A 24567-nucleotide genomic window follows, 5' to 3' on the forward strand; every position below is an offset into this window, starting at 1 on the left:
TTGTGTCTAAACCTTAGAAAACGGCCCGTGACCACGGAGAAGAGAGTGAGCGTGACTCAAACCGGCCAGTTCTTGATCGGCGGTTTTTGGGCGGAAAGTAACCGAATTTTGAGCCGCAAATTCTGTTCTGGGTAGTTGGGCTCTCATATGTCACGAACAACTAAAAACCTCGGTGAGCATAAATAGTGTGTCAGTGTCCGTTTAAGCTGAAACAAAGCATAGCACCAGCCGCCAGGCTGCGACGGGTGTCGGCACGACGCGCAGGCTTTGGCGACGTCGTTCGTTGGCACTATACGACCACTTTTGATGTACGGGCAGGATGGGACACTGCGCGTGCGCTGATCAGAAGACGCGTTCCAAACACCGCGGCAAAACCGAATTTGGCATCCCAACGCAGGGCGTATGAGCTGTTGGAGCAGGCTGCCGGACTGGGCCACCAGCCATCCCTGGAAGCGGTGGGACAGGCCTACCTGTTCGGGGACGGGGTGCCCCACGACGTGGTCAAGGCGAGAGGCTACTTCGAGGTCCTGGCATCCATGGGATCCCCCACGGGACAGATGGTAAGGCGCACAGTGCACACGTGCGGAGGCTGATTCGCACATTTGCGTTATAGCGGGACACCGTTTGTGACCCTAACGGTGAAAGGACACTCTGGCGTATCTACCCTGTAGCCTTAGAATGCTTCCGGCCTATGTCTAATTATACACTAACTCAGCTCTGTTACATCACGGTGCTGTGGTGGCACGTCAGGCGCACTTTCGGTCTGGAGCTGTGGGCGGAAGTCACCAGAAATCACCATGCAGGACGTGCATTCCTGTTTTTTTTTTTTAAAACTATACAAAAACCCGCCCTCTCGACAGAATGCCGTGGCTATGGCTGTACCAAAAGAGTCGGGGAAAGGCTTAAAGGTTAGTTTTTATGTGTATTCTGCCTATTCAATTCGTCCGAGAACGTGGATACGGTAAGTGCCGTGAAAAGGAGAACCAAGCGCCGTCAAACCACGATTGCTTGTGCGGGAAGCACTTTTGGGTTGAATTTACGGATACATGTGGTCGTCAGATTTAGTTTTGTTCCAACATGAAGGCAGAAAAACCACCAAGTTGTAAGGACCACTTGCGGACTATGTTCAGTGCGTCTTCAAGTTCAAACGGCCGCCTGATTGTTCACACTTTCGTCTGCTTTTTCAAATGGCAGCATCCTGTAGATGGAACATTGACCCGGTAATTCCTATTAGAAGTAAGTGCAGGCCTCAAACGACTTTTAAGTTTGATGGTTGGTTGGGGTAATTACGCTCAGTGTAAACAGTAGATAGAAGGAGATGTTTATCATTGTTACTTGTGGCGATCATCAACTTGGTATGCCTGATTCACTTGGTCCGATTCTGCTTGCGATTTTTAGTATCGACGTTGACTATCTCAGCAGCGGTTCACGATATTGCAGCTCAAGCGATGTCGCGACTGCAAATAGCAACCAGAATCTCATCATGCAAATCAGGCTTTACCGTCCATTCTGCAGCTTCCACGCAGAATGAATCGCCGCATGTCACATTATTCATGCAACGTTTTGCGTGTAACAAGCATCGTTATTTTCGCTGAGGCCGCTAAAGTAGTCAGACATTGTCAGGAAGACATAGAATCAACAATTCCAACGTGAGAAAGAGCACCGGGACTGGCACCGATGCCGACAACATCGTGTTCCGATGCTTTGTTTATGAATGACGGCGAGCTTCTTGCCCAGACTCCATCGTGCATCCGCGTCACCGGTAGCGTCCGCTAGGGACGCTACCCTTGTCGCCTAGCGCTACGCTTGGGCGTAGCACTAGGGGTCTGAACCAGATACCAAAGTTCCAGAGCCACCTGTCGTGTCATTCGAATGTTAGGAGCGATTTTTTGGAACCTTCAATTGGAAACGGGGGCCCCGTTCTCGGTGTTTTGCATCACTGAGTCCCAGACACTTGTTCGCACTGTCGGCCATTGTTTTCTCGTTGAAAATTTCCAAAAATACCCTATAACTCTCGAAGGAGACAGCGGTTCGTTTTGAAACTTTGGCATCCGGTTCGTACTGTTCGTACTGGGACATTTCGTAGACCAAAGGTCTTGCGGTATTTGCGAGACCAAAATGTATGCGCTATCTGCAAGAAACGGTTGCTAGTAACATTGTCAGAATTATTTAGAGTCCACGACAAAAGAATTAGGGCTGGTTCACACAGATCAGTTTTTTTACGGTACGTTACGAAAAGTCACCGGGAAATCTGTGCTTCGTATTATGGTTGGCTACCAATCCAAGGAGATAGCCTGGCACGCGACATTCGAAACACGAATGTTTCGGTGACGACGAGCTAGGATGGTGAGTTACCGTGGCAACCAAGGACACAAGGCTTGTCGTAACGTAACATAAGGAGTTGAGCTCGGTTCAACTTATCATACAGCACCGTTTTCTTACGTTACATCTAAGTCACCAAAACATTTGTGTCTCGAATGTCGTGCGCCAGGCTATCTCCTTGAATTGGTAGCCACGCTAATGTGGTGTCCTTGGTGGACCCGAAAGGTCGGGAATGTGCGACCGAACGTTGCGGTGGCCAATACCAGACTGTCTTTATTGTGGAGTGAAGATGACGAAGACGAAGAAAGGAAATTTAGCATAAAAGAAGAGGAAGTACGAATAAAATGATCAGTCAGGATACAACATTTTTCCCCCTCCCAATTTGAGAAATTCAGTGTAATATGAAACAAGATAAAGGAAGAAAAATAAAAGTATAGTAGAAGAGAAATGAGAAAGACGATAACTGACCAAATGAAAATAATGAAGGAAAAAGATTACCAATACGGAAATAACTACGGTTCATATCAGAGTCAACACAGTCTAAGTAAATCACGTCAGTTTGCCCTCTTACATTAATCACAGATGCAAATTCATGCTCAGTTTCTGTCAGTTGGGTAATGGTAGATACTTTATGGCAAAAAGCATGTTGAAAATTAGTAAAAAAATTATTTTGTTTAAGATTTGTTGATATGTGTTTAAACACCACATGCTCCAACACCTTACCGCACATACTACCCGTTTTCTTACCCAAAAATGAGAATTCCAACGTGTCAACGATTCTAACGTGCACCCGGTTTTCATGCGCAAGAAAAATCTGTGCTTGTGCACAAATGACAACCGAAGTTTATTTACATGTAAGCATATCATTTGTCCTCACTTTCGGACAGCCGCTCTCCACGTGCAACAGCATGTCGTCCTCGGTGCCGTCCCGCGCCTTCTAAATTCCGCACTTCTTAAACAAGCACCTGTCCGTGGCCGCCCTGTCCGTGGCCCGTTGAATCCTTTCCGGGTCGACTTGCTTGCGAAGATCTTTTCTCTTTGCCTTCGCCAGTCACGAAGACAAGTTTCGGGCACACCGAAAGTATGCGAAGCGGCTCTGTTGCCGTTCGTCTCGGCCTCGTAATGAAATTGCCGCGCCTTAGCTGGTGCGGCGGTCATTTCAGCTCCGCAAACGCTGACAACTGACAACAAAGCAAATCGCTGCAGCAGCTCTTCAGATTGCGACCACGAGACCACGTGTTTTGCGCTGTCGCGCAGAGGCTACGCCGCCATCTTGTATTAGTGATGACAGTGAGACTGCCGGTAGCGTGATTTCGGTTTTTGTTTCGGTTTCGTATCCGATTGTAACGCGCATGCCATTTCTAGCTGTATTTTTTTTGAAAAAATGTGCGCGTTAGGATTGGGTAATTACGGTAAGCAAAGAAATGGGCCTATAATTGGAAACCGACTTTGAGTCACCAGATTTTAAAATTGGGATCACCCTTGCGACCTTCCACTTGGAGGGTACCGTGGAAGTCTCCAGAGATTTTCTGAATATCAGAACCAAGTACTTGGCGCTCCATTCCGCGTATCTTCTGAAAAAGGCATTAGGAATGTTGTCTGACCCAGTTGCCTTTTAGGGGCGAAGTTCCTTGGGGGCTAGCCATGTCCGTATGTCCGTCCGATGTCCGGCGTCGGGTGCTCGTGCTCACGAGCACGTGGGCACGTGCTTTCGTGCTCGTGTAGGGTAAAAAAAACAAAACCGCATCTCCATGTTGTGAATGATGTTGATTGGGGCGAAGCTCTGGTGGTGCTTGTCTGCGTAGACGGTGAGCCGCAGCATGCCGAGCCTTTCGTTTGTTTTCATCCATGTCAGAAAGAGAATGTGTGGTATGGAACAGTGTTATATACGCATTTGAGCATTTGAGCGCAGCGTGACATGGATGAAAACGAACGAAAGACTCGGCATGCTGCGGTTCAGCATCTACGCAGACAAGCACCACCAGAGCTTCGCCCCAATCAATATCATTCACCACGTGGAGATGCGGTTTTTTTTTTTAATGTCCATATTCAGTAGATAATTCATGATACCCTCCTCAGAAATCGTTATATCCGGCAAAGCATTTCTACTTGACAGAGCTGCCGTGCCCACTTTTGTTTACAAGAAATTCCTGAAATGTCTATGGATGGGAAAGCAATCATTCCCCCCCCCCCCCCCCCCCCCTCTAACCCCCATCTCCCTGTTTTGAAGCCAGCGTTTCGGCCTCAGTGGGAAGCTGGGGAAAAAATCAGCCTAAATGTGTGGATGTTTATATCGCGGGGGGTTGTAGGGACATTTATGCTGTAGGAGGCCATCTAAGCACCCTCGCAGATAGTTCGCAATACTTCTGAAAAGTGTGAATTCGGTTTCTTGTTTTTTGATGGAGCACTTCCATACATTCGTTCGTAACGATGCGTCTGGCCATAGGGGCTTGGAGCACGTCTTGGAGGACTGCGTGGGGCAGCTGCTTGCATGATTGGTGCCGACTAGAAAGGCGTGGAACAAAGAACTGCACTAGTCTGCTTCCTTCGGGAGCAGATACAGTGACTCTACTGCCATCGTCGTTTTTCTTTGGTTTGCTTTTGCAGTTTCTGGGTTTCCTACATGCTGTCGGCTTGGGAGTCGACTCGAACCAAGCCAAGGCAAGTTGTACATCTTTGTGTCTAATACATCTTAGTCTTTTTGAGAGATTTTGCCCGAGTTTTGTAAAATTTTCTACCTTGAACGGGTCACTAGAGCGGATTTCAAGATCGTCAAGGCGCAAATTCAGTACGCGCACTAAGCATCCTAGAAAACCTAAAATTATGGTCGTGTGCACAATTCTTTTCTATTAATATTAAAAGCACGACCAGCCATAGTTTTACGCCCCTTTTTCGAGACTCGAGAAGAGGAGAGTGTGGGGATGTTTCGTCGCATTTTCGACGGGGAAAAAGGCCGTTAATGACTTTAAGTTCTAGTTTCCCAGGATGATTGGGCCAAGTAGATGGAGTTTGCACTGTAAAAAGGCGGCTTAAAAATCCACTCTAGTGCCCCTTTAAGATTGGATTTCCCGGTGATTAAGCGTTGCCAGTTCTGGAAATCTCCAGACTCCGATACCATCTTTTTACACTTTCTGTTAGGTGTCTGTACCTGCGTCATTAAGCTCATTACATTGTTGCAGGTTTAGAATAGCTGGACAAGCTGATCCCACGAAACTCTGTTCTTCATGACTAGAGTCTAAGCTCGTTATAACAGACCTTAATTTTGACTAAGATTTCGGTCTGTTGTAAAAGGAGTATGTTGTATGCAGATATGAAGTTGAGTCAACAGTATGTAGAGGAAAACCAATCAAACTTCACAAATTGGTATGTTTATCGAAATGTCTGTTGTAACCAGGTCTGTTTAATGAGCTTAAACGGTAGCAGGTCCCTCCTCTCCAACACTTGGTCTGCTAAAGTGCAAACAGTGGAGGACTTTCTGGGAAGAGCTGATCCTGCTATCCCGAACCTGCAGCAGACGATAGCTCCCGCACCGCTCGTCCCCGCTTTCCAGAAAACCACGTCGAGTTAACATTTGTGACCAGGCAGCTCGAAGAAGCGCCCTGTTGTTGTTGTGACGGTTTCACCGAGAGCCTCTAGGTGGCACCCGAATTGCTAGAAAGGGATTTCTTTTCTCTACCCCTTTTTGTCACGAGATACGATGCCTTTCGTTGCGGTCCACAGGCCCTGGTGTACTACACCTTTGGAGCGCTCGGCGGCAACCCGTTTGCACAGATGGCACTGGTGAGTTGCTTCTTTTTTGTCAACGCCGTAAAAAACCCGTGATGAATTCCCACCGTTGCCAACAAAAAAAATTTTTTCGCCGGTCCTCTGGAGTTTGTCATAAAAGCGTTAGACTCTAGTATTGTTTAAGATCCCACTTGGACCAATTGATTACGCCGGTTGGAGCGCGCAAACTTTTCGGTGCTAGCTGTCTTTAGAGACTCCTCCTGGGCGGCGATGCTTCGGGGCAGTTTAACGTCTCCTTATTTTCGTTCTTTTAAGGATGATAGTTCTTCCAAAAAGGCAGCTGCTCTTGGAGTTACAGCATCAGTAGCTGCACTCGCATAATTTCATTTTTTTATTTTTGTTGTGTTACATTTATTTGAGGCATTTAGTCGGCACGTACGGTGAAGACCACTTTCAATATTGCCGGTTATGAGAATCTTTCACTAGAACGAACATCCATAGATAAACAAATGGGATTTTGAGCAAAGCTGGCGAGACATCGGCTCACCGATGACGAAAGCCACCACCAAAAGCCGCCACCACATAAGACGCGCACTTCACCCCAAAATAAAAGAAGTTAATTTTAAGTGGCTTGCATTGTTTATGGACCGTAAATAGATGGCACCACCGTTCGTCATAAGCAGTGGCGAGCGATTGCAATGCAGTCCCTCGCACCCGGATGCAAATGTGTGAACCAGCCTTTACGGTACACAAAAGGCCATCTCAAAACGTTCCTGCACAAATGCACATGCGACGCCGCACGGTCGTGCAAAGAAATTACTCCTTTTCGAAACGATGCCTAGATTATGTGCGGCTGCCATTAGGTGGTCATGCACTGCGAGAACGCATTGGACACGAGCGCTTCGTTAGCATTCGGAGAGTGCAGCGTCGGTGCTCATTGTAAACTCGGAAGCCATCGCGGGTTTCACGCCAGAAGCAACGAGACCAACTAATGGCGGCTGCACATAATCTACGCGTCATTTTGCAATTCCGGAAAGGGTCTATTGCCTTGTGCAAAGCGACCATAAGTACAGCGACCCCGACCCTCCGACGTGAAACGTGTTGACCGGCGTGCCCGTTCTGGTGCAGGGTTACCGGTACTGGTACGGCACGAGCGTGTTGACGAGCTGCGAGGCGGCCCTCACATACTACCGCAAGGTCGCCAGAGTGGGTGAGTGAGCTAGGGAAGAGGGCAGACTCCTGGTGCTTGCTTGTCCGAGGCGGTGTGGACGAACTGCACGAGCCAATCGATATTACTAATTTATCGAAGAAGAAAAAAAAACAGAGCGTGGAGGTAAAGAATATAAGTCTGACTGATTACTTACCCAATGGGAGAAGGGTTTCGTATTGTCGTAAAACTGTACAGAAGACTACGGGAATTGCGAACGACGCTTGGCTCGCAGTTGCGCATCGGGGCACAGCTAAGGATTCGAAAGAGAGCACGGAAGTCGACGTCGAACGCAAGATATAGTTGGGGTGACGCCGGGTGAATTTTGAGGACAGAGCACGAGGAAACATTAATGGACGAAGCGAGGGTTGGTGCGGGTCATAATTGAAGGAAGAATAAATGTGCAAGACGAAGACATGAAAGATGTGGTTGTGTCACCTTTGTCTTGCGCGTTTATTCTTCCTTCAATCTCAATGAGGAAACGCTTTGCCGGGGTCCTAAGGGTTCCGAAGAGCGACGAAGGGATTGACGGAGCGACTCTGTTTCTAGTGGAGCAAGACGTGAACAAGGGGGGCTCCACGGTGATCCAGCGGGTTCGTCTGCCGGACGAGGCGGAGAACCCGGGCTCCTCGCTGGGGCTCATCGACGACGACCTCATCCAATACTACCAGTTCCTGGCGGACAAAGGGGACGTCCAGGCACAGGTGGGCCCCGGCCCCGGGCACCTTAAAGGAGCCCGGAGGAGGTTTCTTAAATTGCGTAAATATGGCATTAAATCACTCAGCGGGCTCTGAGCATGCTAGAAATTCCTAAATCAGAATCATGCGTGGCCGATTTCCTTATTAAAAAAGCACTCAAACATTGCCACATACCGAGGTCACCTCCTTCGATGGGAGGAGCATTGTTCTGGAAGCCAGGTCGACATATGACCAGCAAAAATGTGACATTTTGTTGAGATTGCAAATGCAGTTATTACAAAATGTGTATGCTTTTGTAGATGATAAGAGCAACTAAGAGTATGAAACAAATGTTAACGTTTTGTGGAGTGGAAACATAATATACTGCTATAAATGCTTGAAAAATAGTGTACCCTTTCTTTTTTTTTTTTCGCCTTCCGCGGGAGTGATATGTTTGGTCGTCTGCTGGTCTGCTCTGAAGCACGCGCTCATTGGTTTGAGTCATTGGTCTTCCTCGCGCAGATTCCGTCTGTGACGCAGGTGACTTCCAAGTGTGCTTTGCAATCCGTCATCGTCCGTGAGTACGACCAACTAAAAAAACTCGCCAAAGTCTGGGTGTGCGTGCTGTCCGGGCGATGGGCCACGCGCATTCGATACGTGGGTCCACGGGTCGGAGACGTGAGGGTCCTTCATTTGCTATTGGCCGACAGTAGTCCTGGTTTCGGAACACGCTCCTCCCATCGCAGGGGACAACCTTGGTGTGTCGCAATCTTTGATTGCTTTTAGTAGAGAAACCGGCCGCATATCGTCGTGATTTAGGGATTTCTAGAATGCTTAGAGTCAGCAGAGTGAGTTATCGCCACATTTAGGCGATCTCGGAAACCTTCTCGGGGGCCCCTTCAAACTCGGCACCGGGCCCCAGCGCCAACCCCCCGTGCGTCCCCACAGGTGGGGCTGGGACAGCTGCACTACCAGGGCGGGCGAGGTGTGGAGCAGGACCATTCCCGGGCCCTGGGCTACTTCACCCAGGCGGCCAACACCGGCAATGCCAATGCCATGGCCTTCCTGGGCAAGATGTTCCTCGAGGGAGGCCCCGTGGTCTCCCAGAGCAACGACACCGCCCTCAAGTACTTCACTATGGCCGCCGACAAGGTGTGTCCATGTCGCTTGTCGTGAGAACATGTTAGGGTTCTCATGTTAGGGTGAGAACCCTAACATGAGAAAGCGCAACCTCGTGCCTATGGCGTCTGGAGCACGTCACCGATCTGTGCAATACGTCGTGTCATCGCGACTTCCGACAGCACGGCACGCCGCCTCCCGCGACATAGTTTGTTGGCAGGACAGGATGGTGAATGCACCAGTTGAAGACTCGTTCTGGGCACCACGCTCGAAGAGGAGGTGTGGCCAGGACGACGGGGAGGTTCGCAGGTCGCAGATTCATCTAGTGGAGCAAACCGGGTGTTCAAAAACGGCATCCCTAGAATGTGGGTCTCGCGTGCCGAGCAAATGCATTCCGGGTTCTCGATGTGGCAACCCGGAATTCGCTTCCTCCGGCAATGCGAGTTGCCAAAGTGTCGGACAGACGCCAAATATTGCGGTGCAATATTATCGGCGATAATGACTGCCCGGTCCTAACTGTATAATGGGAAAAGTAGCGGCGCCCTTATTTCCGCCAAATCGGCACAGAAGTTTTCGAATGACACGGGACATGTTTATGTGCTTTCATTGGGGAGGCCTAAACGGTCGGTGGGTTGATTGATGCATGTAGCCCAAGCTACAGAATTTATAGCTGCGTAAGATAGCGAGTCGTGCCAGATCCTGCTTCTATTAGCGTTATAGTTGCTACGTCGTGGTTTGGACGCGTGCACTCGTATGTTTCAGGGCAATGCAGTGGGTCAGAGTGGGCTCGGACTGATGTACCTCCACGGCAAGGGTGTTCCAAAGGTGAGGAAAGGTGTCCCTGTGGTGAGGGTGGGGTGGCCTACACTGGGTGATTTGCGGAAGGGTGATCATGTTTTAGAGAATACTACTGAACTCATGTGCTAGTTCTTACGGTATTGTTATACCTTTTCCCACATTGTCTGTAAAGTTGTCATTGTGTACAGTAAAACCTCGTTATAACAAAGTTGAAGGAGCGGTCATAATTATTTTGTTATAACTATTAGTTTGTTATAGCCAATGTCCATTTCTTCCCACTATAGCAAGCAAGGGGAATTATGATTGCTTTGTTATATCCATTAGTTTGTTATATCCCATTTTGTTATAATGAGGTTTTACTGTACTTTACGAAGGGTGAATTTGATTAGTTGGTATATTACAGCCTTCATTAAGGAGCCCATCACTAAAAGGTTTGTCGTCCAATGGCCAGGTATAGAATTAAAAAAAGAAAAATGTGGAACCTGTTAAAACTATGTTTACATATAAGTAAAGCTTTTTTACAGCGGAGCTGTTAAGGGCTAGGTTCCCCAGGACGTGTCCGTGTCTGTCGACACAAACCTACCTGGACAGCTACCGCACCTATAAGCGACGACGGCAAGCACACAGCCAGTATGGTTTCCGCCGTCGCTTGTAGCTAGCGGCAACCTTTTCAGCTATAATAGAAGAATGGATAGTTGGGCGCGTTGGTGGGAATTCATCGTAGGAAACAGCGCGAAAAACAGATGACAACGAAGAAGCACAGAGTGTATCGAGTACAGCTCCGCTGGTTTTCCTTCTTCACAAAAGTGGAAAGGCTGAACGTGTTTTTTTTTTTAGTTTAAGTCTCAGTTTTCTAGACCAAAAAGTCACCGTGACAGGCTAACGTGTACTTCGCGGTTAGAACAACTAACTTCTGCTATCATAAACCTTTATAGGAGTGTGCTACTAACCATCCTAAAAAATTAAGGTTTGCTTTATTTCCTCAAGCGACAAGCTCGGTTCGCAAGCTTACATTGCATTCCATAATTAAATCTCTGCAGGTCGCATGCTGTGCCTATAGGCGGCATATCTCGTAATCGAATCTGGCGGCACCTCCCAGATGTGATCACGTAATTGGTGGAACGTGTCCTCACATTCAACGATCATATACGGACAATTTCTTTTCTTTTTTTCCTTTTAACCTGTCGTATTGGATTTACTGAACCTTGTTTGGGAAATCTTTGTGCCATGAATAGTAAAGCCTCATTTGCATGTTTTTAGACTGCAGTTACCGTCGGACAGTTTTAAGCCCTCGTGACGTCAAGAATCACTCCTGCAACCCCTCCGCTACCCCATTTGCTTTTACCATGCCGGACTGGACTTGGACAGGTCACATTTTTAGCATGCACTTTGATGTGCTTGCTGGCAAAAAATGCCCAACCGATCTGTTAGTGGACCAATCGGTTTCTCGGTTGATTCCACCCTATCCAATCGTGCAGGACTATGCCAAGGCGTTCAAGTACTTCCTGCTGGCAGCCAACCAGGGATGGGTGGATGGCCAGTTGCAGCTGGGCAACATGTACTATAGTGAGTTGCCTCGGTCTGTCTGAGCGCTATGCTTGGGACGGGCAGAGGAAGTCGGATGGCACAGGGTTGTTTGTAAGATTTGTGGGGGTCTAGAAATCACAAAAGGATCAAAGTACCTGCATAGTTGCATGTCACCGCCGATAAATGAATTAAGTTATTCGCACCTTGCTACCGCTGAAAGAGAGGTAGGTGGCTTTTTAATAGTACCGGGATTAGTTGCCCCGATAATGCCATATGCAAACAGTATTTTCATAGTCATGAAGCCTCCCGGTAGTGTGATCTTGTAGCGGAACTAAGGTTTCTAGCTTCCGGTCTTTGAGCAATGCAACGGCGATAAATGAATGCCAAAAAGTTTTTTTTACTGATGAACAAAAACAAGTGAGCTCCGAAGTTTTTACAGCGGAGCTGTCAAGGGCTAGTTTCCCCAGTTTCGAGTCTGTAGACAAATAAATCCCGACACAACCCTCTGGACAGCTACCGTAATCTATGAACGACAATGGCAACCAGACAACCGGCTTGCCAGTTGTCTGGTTGCCGCTTTCGTTTACAGACGGCGGCACATAGTACAGCTCCTACAGCTCCGCTGCTCTTCCTTCTTCACCAGAGTGGAAAAGCTAAAACTTTTTTTTACAGCGGAGCTGTATCCCTCTACCAGCCAAGGAAATTTTTGTGTCATTGGCGTTGCAAGCAAAAAACTCCCGGCGAACAATTGAAGGCAAAACAGCATATCTCCTTTGAAATCAGTCATACAGCATACAGCTCAGTATCCATTTTAATAAAGAAAACCACAAAACAAGCATCAACAAAACAAGCATCAAAACCCCATGATGGATGATAAGGTGCTTGTGAACAACAGGAATACCCTCCCACGCGTTCCGGTAAAGATAGGTTTGCAGCTGCTTCGAAAGGGGTTGCCGTCATTCGAAGCCCTCGTGTGAAGTGCAAACTTTATACGAGGACTTTGATGTGAAATTTGCACTTCACATCTAAGCCCTCAAACATTCAAACAATGCGAAACACATTCCTTCTCCCCGTATGTGTTTTCGTGTCGGCGTTCTCACGGACAAAAAAGACATCAGAAGATTTAAGCGAAAAGTAAAACACCAAGCATACAACATACAGCACAACATTCGTTTCAATTAAGAATAAGCACAAAACAGGCATCCTAACCATGTAATGAAGGGCCGGTAGCAAGTCCCAAACTGGGTGAACGAGGCCATTCCAGGCCCACGTGTTAAGGAAAACCCCGGAATCTCATGAAAAAGCACGATTGTCGCTCTGTGGACGACAGGGCAGAGGGAACCAAACTTCCCCGTGTAAAACGGGTTTTAGAGCCGCACCAACGTATTTGCTACACGTGAGAGGACAAGAGCCCTCAATTAGTGTCCTTTGGACCCTCGCGAGCCATCAGCCAAGGACCTAAGGCAATCCAAGGCGTCATAAAGACAGTCAAGGCCCGGACTCTAAGACTTGGAACCCCGGCCCCTCGGTCGGGATTTGGAAAAATGTTCCCTTTTACTGGCCAAGCCGGGTAGTGGGGGCAGGGATCACACTCACCGAAAAATACGAGAGCTCCCGTTGACGGCGAGTTCACCAGTGATGCACCCCCTTTAGGCTCACCAATCGGCGGGCACCATGAGCAGGTGGGAGTTTGACTTTGCGCATAGCAAGTAACTATCTGCTTTCACCTTGAAGTCCAAGGCGTGCATGCCATAGGAGACAAGAGAGTCATAGTTACTCCCGCAATGCGAAGCACATAGCGCTCACCGCATACATTCCCGGTGAAGATTACTGTTGCCCGAGCTGCCGCGGCGACGGCAGCTTGCGACGTGGGGAATGACGTCACTAGCTTTTCACGTATAAAAGAATCCTTATCTTAGATCCGGTCGTAGCGGATGGTGCGAGCTATCTTAGACAATCCCGTTCTGTGGACGTGGCCCGTGATACGCTTTCCACGCGTCGCTGCACCTTCTCTCTAAGGTCGCACGACACTCACACTGTCTCCGATTGGCTCTGATAACTCGTAACATCCGCTGCACTTAAACGTAAAATGGAACAGAGTATAGCAACTGATTTCATTGTTGCTGCAGCACCGCGATGAATAGGCCACACATACCGGGTGAAACAAGGAGACGGTAGGCTCTTTAAATCGACCGGAAAATTCGGTTTCTTAACCTATCGCGCTACGACTTTGTGCTGCGTTGCCCACAGATGGTGCATTTTTTTCGTAAAATTTGCGATGAGCGGACTTACCTGAGGAAAAAGTAAAGAAAGAAAAAGGCTTAGCTCCTATGGAAACGCAGCGACGCCACCGGTCTGCAATCAACACGGCGCCGTTTTGCACGGTAGACAAGAGATGGCGCAACGAACGCCGCCAACGAATGCAACGAACGAGCATACGGGCGCCGAGAGCCGGCCGAGGTATTCCTCAAAGGCTCTTTAGCAGACGATCTTTTCGACTCAAAAGCGGCGCGCGTTCCGCAGGCGGCGACAGTTGCAGAAACAAAAAAGACAGGCGCGGTAACAACAAGGAACTGCAGTTCCTTGTCTGCTAATTACGCCGGCTCTCGGCGTCGTCTGCTCGTTCGTTGGCGGCAGTTGGCGTCGCGACCGCTTGCGCCATCTCTTGTCTACCGTGCAAATTGGCGCCGTGTTGATTGCAGACCGGTGGCGTCGCTGCGTTTCCATAGGAGCTAAGCCTTTTTCTTTCTTTACTTTTTCCTCAGGTAAGTCCGCTCATCGCAAATTTTACGAAAAAAATGCACCATCTGTGGGCAACGCTGCACAAAGTCGTAGCACGATAGGTTAAGAAACCGAATTTTCCGGTCGATTTAAAGAGCCTACCGTCTCCTTGTTTCACCCGGTAGTTAGGACTCCCGAGGAGCAGCGTGAATACGAGGAGCGGCAGAGGGAAAAGAAACGGCAATACGACCTGCGGCGGCGTGCTGTGACCGGCGGCGGCATTTCGTACGGTGCAGTAGGCAATCATTGCGGCTGACACCACAGCTTCGCTGACCATCCACCTTCACGGCGTGGATTAGAGCCCCAACTTTTTTTTTATCATTTGGTGTTTATGACTATGCTATTCCTGCTACCTCATGGCATATACTATGCCAGAGCTGGCGGCGAATGCGGAAGGCTGCTCGCGTGCTTTTTACACAGATCATTGCTCGAACAATAAACAAACTAAAGCATCAACGATGTTGTCATCAAAAAACAAAAATATATCATAAAGCAGTTTACTTTTATCGCTTATCAAGCTGATAGAGTGGGCAGGACACCCCTCGAGCGGGCCGTTCCTTGTTGCACCACGTGAATAGCTTAGTTTCCGCGAATGGCACCAGTCTAGCGCTCCCCTGAGAAAGCTGCACGCTCGCACGTTATAGACAAGTGTGATTAGCACTGTACTTAACGGCTATGAGTCCGTGTTTTCAGAGCTAATTTTCCTTCAAATTTGAGGATCCTTTTCTAGGTTTCATTTTATTCTTTTTCCGACAGATCGGTGTTTTTTGGTGTTGGAAAAAATTCCGGTTTATTTAGAATAACCAGAAGTCCCGTTTTGGCCGGGACAGTCCCATTCTACAAATTAATTTCTAGCGTCCCGTCATTTTGTCCGAACATAGCCAAATATCCCGTGTTCATGGGAACTTGCTTGCAAAATCGGTACCAAAAGTTGAAGAAAACGAAAAATGATTACTACTTGTGACAGTGTATTAGAGTACTGTAAACATAGTATAAAAATGTTATTTTCAATAAAACGAGACTTTTGGCATTTTCTGGACTCCCTTTGCCAATAAGTTCTGTTTGCACAGACGTGTGTTGTACGGGGCACTTTTCTATATTATACTATATTTGGCATGCTTAGGATTCGCAGAATCGGTAAGAAATGTGCTTGTCCACCCAACCACGCAACGAAAAGCTTGCATTTTCACGGTGAGCTGAATAATAGCGGAGCTTTTAATGCGGAAGCACTGACTGGTCCCATGGAGCGTAGGCACAAGTTTGTAGCCGCAAAAAATGGCAGTTAAAATGGCCGTGACGTGTCATAGTTCCAAGGAGGGCCACCTTACAGAGAAGCCCTCTTCCCGGCGCTGCGGCCTGCGTGCCAATAAAAGGAAGACGGTGGCGCGCGCACGGCTGCCCTTCTCTTTCCTTTCTCGGTCACTTGTCAGTCCGTGGCCGGGCCTGGAGGGGGGTGCAGGAAATTTCCCAACCCTTCCCTCCACTCTGCTTTCTGCTCTACGCTGTGCTTTCTGTATGTCGTGCCACACAGCTGGCATCTGCGGAGGACAGTGGGGCGCGCTGCTTGTAGGAATGCGCTGTATGTATGAATGCTTTCGCATTCCTACATGTAAGCAGTCTTAAGTGTGTTCTTCTTTTCATCTTGCTTGGCCCCCTGCCCCTCCCCCCTTTTCTCTTTCTCTCCCTCTACCCTTCCCCCGATGTCCCGTTTCTTACTCGGAGGGGTATGGTCACCCTAGGTTTATTAGCTCTCACATTAGAGAAAACCGGACACAAGCCTAGGAGTCCCCCACTTCCAGGGGCACGCGTGCAACTGAAATGCCTGGAAATCCCGGGATCGATGAGAGAAGGAACCGAGAAAAGGGGTGGGAGTGCAGTAGCCCAAAGGAAGGAGCGATCCGGTGACCGCTCAGCGACGGCTGCACTCCTGGCGAATGCAAAATAAAGCATGGGATACCAGATTTTTTCGAAGCCCGATTTTTTTTTTTTTCGAGGACAGCTCCGACTTGGCGTTCTTCGACTTGGATTGAACCAGCTCGATGGTTAATTTAAGGGGGTTCGTCGTTACGTACCCAAAATATGGAACCCTAGTGTTAAGTGGCGGGGTGCTGCAATGTTTGCCCGACCGATGGTTTCTGCCCAGGCGGCCTGGGGGTGTCGAGGGACTACAAGATGGCCATCAAGTACTACACCCTGGCCTCCCAGTCGGGCCACGTCCTCGCCTTCTACAACCTGGCACAGATGCACGCCACGGGCACCGGCACCGTGCGCTCCTGCAACACCGCCGTGGAGGTGAGGCCCCGCTCGGTGGTGCCGAGTCCACGGCCATCACAACGTGGTGTTGCGCGCATCTATGCATAGGGGAGCCACACGTGCCATTGTGCTTTACTAAATGTAAAAAATAATCGCTGCACATTTTTTTTTTTTTCACGGTGGAGTTAGTTTTATTGGGAAAATTGTTGACCGTTGTCAGTGTCTTCGCGACGTTGGCACCTCAAACACATTAGAAGCATACCTCGACTTTGCTTCACCCTACCCCGTGGAAGCGGTTTGGGACTTGAAAGAGCGCTGGCGGGGCGGGGCGGGGAGGGGAGGGGCGGGGCGGGGCGGGGCGGGGCGGGGTGGGGTGGGGCGGGGCGGGGCGGGGCGGGGCGGGGCGGGGCGGGGCGGGGCGGGGCGGGGCGGGGCATATAATGTGGGTACAAAATGTCTCGGGGGCAAGGGGTCCCATTTGACCTCTCTGCCCTACCAGTATCTTCACTGAATGGGTTTCTTTGCTCTGTCCTGTTGGTGTCCTTTAGTTGAGGGACATTTGAAAGCAGCGTGCTTGCACCCAAATGTTTTTATATTTCTTTGCTCGCACGAAGTTGCAACTGGGCTACTCTTGCATTGATGATTTCCCCCATTCAAGGAGTGAATAGAGCAGTATTAATGACGATGAAGCCTTCACTTTGGGAAGGTGTTATTAGCCTAGACCGAGCAACGCGAGTCTGCCGGTCTTAATTCACATTTGTTGGCAATGATGCAATTAATTTGCTTAAAAGCGCAAAAGCCATTATATCGTAATCCACGCCTCAAAGCTTCGGCGCCAAAGCTTGCCTTTACCCGCATGCAGCTGTTCAAGAATGTGGCGGAGCGCGGCCGCTGGACGGAGAAGCTGATGCAGGCGTACAGCGACTACCGCGACGGCAAGGTGGACGCAGCGCTGGTCAAGTATGCCTTCCTCGCTGAACTGGGCTACGAGGTGGCACAGAGCAATTCAGCCTTCATCCTGGACAGAGGTGGGTACAGCAGGAGCCGCTAAAAGAGCCGCGCATTAGAGTAGAGGCGTATGAACCAGGCACGTAGCCAGAGAAAGCCCATGGGGCCCGGCCCCCCCCCCCCCCCCCGAAATTTTTCCATTTTGCTGGGACCTCCTCTTTCCCCTCCCCCTCATACAGCATTTTGTCATGGGCGAGCCCCCCTTGAAACAAAATACTGGCTGCGTGCCTGGTGTGAACATCAATTTCTCAATTGCGAATTGAGTACAAATGTTAGAATTTGACTGCGAATCAAGTTCAAATGTTTTCAAATGTCAGTGTTGGGTAAAGTACATCTAAAAAGTACTTGAAGTAAAGTACAATGTAATTTAAAGGTTATGTACTTCAAGTAAAGTACTAGGTACACCGGGTGCAATGTAATTGAAGTATAGTGCTGTAAATGCGATGTACATTGGAATCTCGTTAATTTGAACCCAAGGGAGACCAACATTTTGTTAGGATAATGCAAAGTTTGAATTACCGGGAGTTTCCTGCCTAGAAGCACGTAGGATGGGACCTGCATGTTAATTTGAATTATCTGCGAGTTTGAATTAAGAGAGTGTAGTACAAGTACTTATTGACACAATCTTTCTTGATGCCCCCTCATTCCCACGTACAGTTTTTCTTTTTTTAACTAATATGCATTGCTTAGGGGTGCAGCAGCTATTTTTAAAAATGGCGGCAAATATTGGATAGAGTGAAGTGGTCACAGACTACTCGTTTTCACCTCAAGAACTGTAGTAAAAAAAGTTTGGCTCCTCACGGACCATTTGCGATTTCCCCCTTTGTGTAGAGAATTAAGACATGTAGGTGCATTTTAGGTTAGATATATGTTATCTTATCAAGACATACACACTTAAAACATCAAAAGCATCGCTTCCGCCCCCGACAACCAAATATTGCAGGAACTATGTGCACGAACTATGTCGTGCGGCGTACGAACAATGTGCAAAATTTCCTTTTTTCTGGAGGTGAAAACGATTATAGTAGTTTTACTCTCGCTGATAAGCTATTTAAGGCCATCAACTTATAAAGCACTCATTTGTTGAAAAACCATATTTTTGTCATGCAAAATTAACAAGATCAAATTTGAGGAATGCATTTCGAAGTTGGCAGTTATGCTTTTGTCGGAAAGTACCAGAAAAAAATAACTAGAGTACAGTACATACTGAGAGAACGTACTTCAAGTGAAGTATACAAGGTTACTAAACCTACTTGAAATAGTACTGTAAGTACATTGTACTTAAAGTACTTCCCCACACTGTCAAATATGAATAGTGTTGCGGAGGGAAAATGATAAAAAAGTGTAAAACCGAAAACAAATGTTCAATGGGGCAAACTCGTTGTCACAAAGTTAAACGAAAAAGAACCGTGCACTGTGCAACGGCGACGAAAAAGCGACAGACTCGACGTCGAGATTCTCTGCTTCTCATATACGGACTACGATGTCTAAAAGGTTCGGAATGCGGAGAACAAGTCGTCCGCTTCTTGCGCAGAAGTTGCGGCGACGTCAGAACGATGCCGAGTTCTGATGGTTTTGATTGGAAGGATAGTGGGTAGACCTCAATGCTAGATGCCTTGAGGTCTACCGACTATTTTGTTCAATCAGCCAATAAAAGCTCGGCGTTCTGACATCATTGCAACCCCTGTGCAAGAAGCAGATAAACTTGCGCTTTACATGGGAACGAGCGATATGATACAAGATCCTACCAGAACGTTTTTGAAGAGCCCTGAAAGATAAAAATAAGACTGAGGCTGGTGGGGTTGGAACACATGTTCTAGCGTGAAAGCCGTGCGTGATGCTACCCTGACTGTGCATGTGGCAACATTTTACGTCTAGCGTCAATCGAGCATTTACACTTTTAGAAATCATGGATGGAAATATTTTCTGGAAGGCCTACCTACCAAAAACAATGCTTTATTTTGCGAGAAATGTCTCGTATATGCTACCTATATTAAGAAAAAGAAAAAAAAAGATCCCTAGAAGACTATTTTTGGGTAAAACATAATGTAACATGTCAAGCAAAACAACAACTACTTCATTTATCTGAATATAGCTCGAGGCTTTTGTTTTCGGACAATGTCCTTTCAAATCGGGGGTTGAACTAAATGATTATAACCAAAGAAGGCTGATTTACAAATAGTGAGGAAAACTACGTAGACCAGAGAGCCAACCAAGATCTTCGAACATGTCGGCCGTTTCTCCTAGCACGCCGTTGCAAAGCGGCGAAACTCAGTGCACGCATGCTGGTGCGAAGCGACGGAGCTCGATGCTAGAGCCCCGGCACGAAGCAGTGAAGCTTGACAGGCAAAAATCTAAGACTTCTGAAGACATTATTTGCGGCTTTCTACTCTGAATACATTGAACGGTAAAAGTGTGCTGTGTATCAAATCGAATAGCAAACACTACTCGCAAATTATTTGAAGTTTTGAATATTCGCACACCTCTACTAGATTAATGATTAACGTTTCGACCGACTAATTGATATCTCGTACATGCATGCAGGAGAGAGCAACTACTTCCTGAAAAATGAGACGTTTGCGTGGGCCCTGCTATACTGGAACCGAGCAGCTACACAGGGTAAGCACGGTAATCGCATCGTTTGAATTTTGGGAGGGACCAATTGTAATATCCCGAGATGCCCCACCCTTGAAAGATTGCCCGCCCCAGTTTTAGGCACGCTTTCCCGTTAAAAAAAACAAACTCCAGAAGTCTGTTTGCTTGTAGGAATCGCACTGCCCAACGACCTGGGCAGCAACGAGGCAGCTTTTTTGTACTGCTGCCAGGTTTGTCGGGGCCTCCGTTGGCGCCATTCGGAACTGCTCGAAGACAATGTCCGGCCGACTAATACCCGATTCACACGGTGCAATTTTGCGTGGGATTTCGTAGCTGCGAAGTTGCTTGTGCGGCAAGACACGCGTGGAGGAAGCTGCTGCGCCCGATGTTGTGGTAGCGAAATCGCAATAAAATTAGCACCATATGAAGCAGGCTTAATATTGGTTTGCTACTTCTAGGTCTATCAACAAAAAACAATCGCGTGTAAAAAAAAAACAAAAAAAACAAGCAAAAAAAAAGTTTAGCCTTTCCACTCTCGTAAAGAAGGGAAACCAACGGAGCTGTACTCGATACACTGTGTGTTTCTTCTTCGTCTTCGTCTGTTTTTCGCGCTGTTTCCTATGATGAATTCCCACCAACGTGCCCAACTATCCATTCTTCTATTATAGCTGGAAAGGTTGGTGCCATCTACGAGCGATGGCGGAAACCATACTGGTTAAGTGCTTGCCGCCGTCGCTTATAGATGGCGGTAGCTGTCCAGGTAGGTTTGTGTCGACATACACAGACACGATCCTGGGGAACCTAGCCCTTAACAGCTCCGCTGTAAAAAAGAAAAGAACAGTAGCTATGTTGCGAGGACAAATGACAGCCATGGCGATTATAGCAAAACCAAAACATTCGACCTGGCTACAACCTTCTTTGGTGACACTTTGAAGGTTGGCCTACCCGCTCTTTTCACCCGACTTGCTCTCTATTTTAGGTGCGCCGTCTCTCGAGACATTACGGTAGTATCTAGCGTCCTATGCTCTTCCTTGCAAATTATGTGCAAGCCGTGTTGCGTAGCCGTAACCCTGGAACGCTCGCGCAGGCTATTCGGTGGCCCGAGTCAAGTTGGGAGACTACCACTACTACGGCTACGGGACCGCCGTGGACTACGAGACGGCGGCCACGCACTACAGGCTGGCCTCCGAACAGCAGCACAATGCCCAGGCCATGTTCAACTTGGGGTACATGCACGAGCAGGGGCTGGGCCTGAAGAAGGTATGTGCTACCATGTTTTGAGTGCGTTTCTCGGAGCCGTACTTCCCCCTATCGAAACGTTTTCCTCTGTGTTTTGGTGGGGATTATCAATTAGACCGCATCACGTCGTTGGACCTCGAGGGATTCTGAATCTTGCGCCATTAATAATAGCAATAAAAATATTAATCTTTATTTTTTTTTTATAAAGGATGAGGGCAAAGAGCTGCATCGGCTGCTCGATAATTAAATAAAATGGCACTTCACTCTGAATAGATAACAAAAAAAAAAAAAAAAAAAAATGTTGCCCGAAAAAGAATCTTTGGTACGACAATTGAAAAGTTTTACGGACTAGTATTATGCTTTTCTGCGCATTGGTTCCTGAAACTTCAGTGATGATGAATCTAAAAGATTAAAACATGATCCTTGTATTAAGTTATAGCTCTCTTCATTGGAACTTCGGTGCACTAGATTCAGTTGCCACGTGACTTTCTCCCGAAGACTATGTCGCAACGAATGCAGTCTTGTACGAGGGCTTCTATTTGACCATCGGTTTCCACTGAACTGTTTTGAAAAGGTGCTGAAATTAAGGCTATTAATGATCCCAAGAGCTCCAGAAGCGGGGGTTAGCGCGATCGGCGCGTAAACGTCCGTCTCTGCCGCAGGACATCCACTTGGCCAAGCGTTACTACGACATGGCCGCCGAGACGAGTGCAGACGCCCAAGTGCCAGTGGCCCTGGCCTTGGTCAAGCTGGGATTGCTCTACGGATTCTCTTACCTCAGGGAGGTGAGAACAGTTTGCAAATAAATAAATATGCGTGGCACGCACAGTCGAGCCCGGTTATATCGCACTCGGGTATTTGGAATTATTGTTTATATCAAACAGTCCAGACGTCCCCTTGAAAATCACATGTAATAGTATAGGAGCGTTGTCTTTTTGTATTTAACTCCCATGGCGGGTACACTTGATATAGCGAACGAAGCCCGAAGCCCGGCGGCCCATTGCTTTTTCCGCGATCCGATTGCGCAGGTGGCGAACGCATCGCTTGCCTTGTGTGGCTGGCAGACTGCCAAGCCAGCATACTCACTGGAAGATACGCTAGAAGATGTGCAGCAAAAGAGCAGTTGTAAGAAAATAAGACAATGAACCGTAAAAAAAAGAAAAAAAGTGGAGGATGGCAAAAGTAAAGGAAAAGACATACGCGCACGTGTAGGGAGAGCAGGAAGTGCTCGCTGTCCGAACGGTAGCCTGCGCCCTTTCCCCAAACACTGCTGATGCCCATAAGAGCCCCTAGCCCCAAAATAAAATAAACAAAAAAGGAAGCCCTCCGGCAAGTCGACAACAATGGTTTTGCCATTGCACTTTGAACGCCTTATTTTTGTTTACCTTTCAGCCTTATTGCTTTGGTCCACCGGTCCTGTCACTCTTTGTCCATTGGGCGGGCCGACAGTGCAGCGTATGGCGCGGAGCGGTTGCGCCACGAAAGGGCGGCAGGCATTTTGGGCAGCTTGTCAACCGAGCTCAATCTAGTAACGTCGGCGTACACAAGGTGTTCTCGAGCGCTATTTAGTCGTGAAAAAAGCCCCATAAATAAGCCAGCCTCATAAACTCGAAGCTGCTTCGAAGCAGACACCCGAAAGCAGTTTTGACGAGAGCCTTTAGTTTCCAAGAGAAAAACCGGGACGGCCAGCAATTGCTCGTTCGTGGCAACACGGCAGAGAAGCTCCCGGCTCGGTGGCATCGCGTGGGAGCACACTTGCACTGCGCTCGTAAGGACAGGCTCGCATACAGGGTTGGAACCCACCGTTGATTCGCGAGTCCCTTTCTCGCCAATTTTGTGCCCAAAGAAATGGCTTCACAAACCCATCCCCCGTGTTTCCCCGCACCTTGCAGCAACAGTGGGACCGGGTCCTGCCCAAGATGAGCCCCAGCGACGTCCTCGGTCCGGACTGGGACCTGTACCTGATGACGGTCATGGCGCTGCTCCTGGGAGTTCTCGCCTACTTCAGGCGGGCCTAGCAAGACCGTCGCGTCGCACCGCACGTGCAACTAGTCGCCGCCACACGCCGAACCCACGAGACCGTTAGCGAGGAGCGACCGTGTGCTGCCATTCGAACTCGTCTCTCGTCGTTGCGGTGTGCGGAAGACCCCAGTGGAACTTTTCAGGCCGTCTGCCGTGAAGGGGATGGACGTTTCCCTCAGAAGGACTTCGCGGGAAATAAAAGAGGATACGGAAGGGAGTCGCACGGTTCTCCGTTTGTTTTCGAGAAATTTCGTAGGTTCGTGCCTAAAGCCGGCATTTGCTCTGGTGATACCAGAAGCACCAAGTTAACTACACTAAGCAGCGTTACTGTTCGCATCTCCAATGCCCTATGTAGTGGACTCGCAATAATTCAAACTCGGATATTTCGTACTTCCGGTTAATTCGAACAAATTAAAATATATTGGTTCTTCCGCTTATTTATAAGCTGCTTAATCCAGATGGCACTTTCGCTTAGTTCATACTAATTGGTTCGTCGCCCCCCGTGTACTGCAGGAAAGCAACACCCACGAAGCTCGCGGTCATTGCTTTTCTGCAGTACGCGGGTGCTCAGTGTGAAGGGAACTCGATGGGACCATCCCACCGCGATTAAAGCAAGCAGAAATGTCCGGACAATCTGTTTTCGTTATTTGTGCTTGTCTTTTCTTTTATTTTTCTGAGATTAAAGAGAATATTTTCATATGGTGAGCAGATTTATAGATTCCCTCAATTAGGATAGCTGGGCTTCTCTTTAGGTTTAATTTTATGTCAAATCAGTCATTTACGTGCTACCCCAACGTAGGCATTAGACTTTCTGAAGTCACAGTTCCTAGATATAGTTATAATAAAACTAAATGAGCCACTGATCTCAATGACAATTGCTGGATCACGCGTCCCCACTTGTTCGCTGCAGCGTGTGTGCGGCCACCAGACGGCCATCTTGCACGCCGTTTTTTCTTGTTTTGCTAGCGTTTTGCTGCGGTTTTCCAGCGTGCTATAGACACGTTTTCTACTTGTTCGTCGTCATTTGCCGAAGACTTGCTTTAAGATTCTGGGTGAGCAGTGATACTTGCCGTTCAGAACACATGGCAATTTATACGAAAGCGCAGTGCCGCAGGAAAAAGGCACAACTCGTCGAAAGCAGGTTTCGCCGGTCTGGCGGCGTGTTCGAAGCTTTCTTGGCACGCCGAAGTGCTGCGTCTCTGTGCCTTCGCGCGCTTGGATACTGTTCTAGAATCGATGCCGTGTGGATGTGTTTTGCGAGTGCAACTCCTACCCGTGGCGTCTCAAACGATG

General features: G+C 48.2%; 1 protein-coding gene across 2 annotated transcripts in view; it reads left to right on the plus strand.

Annotated features, from left to right (window-relative positions):
* LOC8042460 (protein sel-1 homolog 1) overlaps nucleotides 1–23976 on the plus strand; it is a 40914-nt gene extending 16938 nt beyond the window's left edge. Inside the window, exons 6-19 of one of the 2 annotated variants that reach the window (XM_029978742.3) lie at nucleotides 398–560; nucleotides 4930–4983; nucleotides 6043–6102; nucleotides 7177–7258; nucleotides 7805–7959; nucleotides 8881–9084; nucleotides 9814–9876; nucleotides 11328–11415; nucleotides 16301–16449; nucleotides 17273–17438; nucleotides 19963–20037; nucleotides 21101–21273; nucleotides 21915–22037; nucleotides 23145–23976. In XM_029978742.3, coding sequence (XP_029834602.2) covers nucleotides 398–560; nucleotides 4930–4983; nucleotides 6043–6102; nucleotides 7177–7258; nucleotides 7805–7959; nucleotides 8881–9084; nucleotides 9814–9876; nucleotides 11328–11415; nucleotides 16301–16449; nucleotides 17273–17438; nucleotides 19963–20037; nucleotides 21101–21273; nucleotides 21915–22037; nucleotides 23145–23270 — 1681 coding nt within the window. In that variant the 3' untranslated portion in view covers nucleotides 23271–23976. Of the gene's footprint in view, nucleotides 1–395; nucleotides 561–4929; nucleotides 4984–6042; nucleotides 6103–7176; nucleotides 7259–7804; nucleotides 7960–8880; nucleotides 9085–9813; nucleotides 9877–11327; nucleotides 11416–16300; nucleotides 16450–17272; nucleotides 17439–19962; nucleotides 20038–21100; nucleotides 21274–21914; nucleotides 22038–23144 lie in introns of both variants that reach the window. The other variant, XM_029978746.3, reaches the window with a different exon arrangement.
* Nucleotides 23977–24567: the final 591 nt, after the last annotated feature.

This window comes from Ixodes scapularis, unplaced genomic scaffold, assembly GCF_016920785.2.
Source record: "Ixodes scapularis isolate PalLabHiFi unplaced genomic scaffold, ASM1692078v2 PGA_scaffold4__175_contigs__length_147842914, whole genome shotgun sequence".
Lineage (NCBI taxonomy): Eukaryota > Metazoa > Arthropoda > Arachnida > Ixodida > Ixodidae > Ixodes > Ixodes scapularis.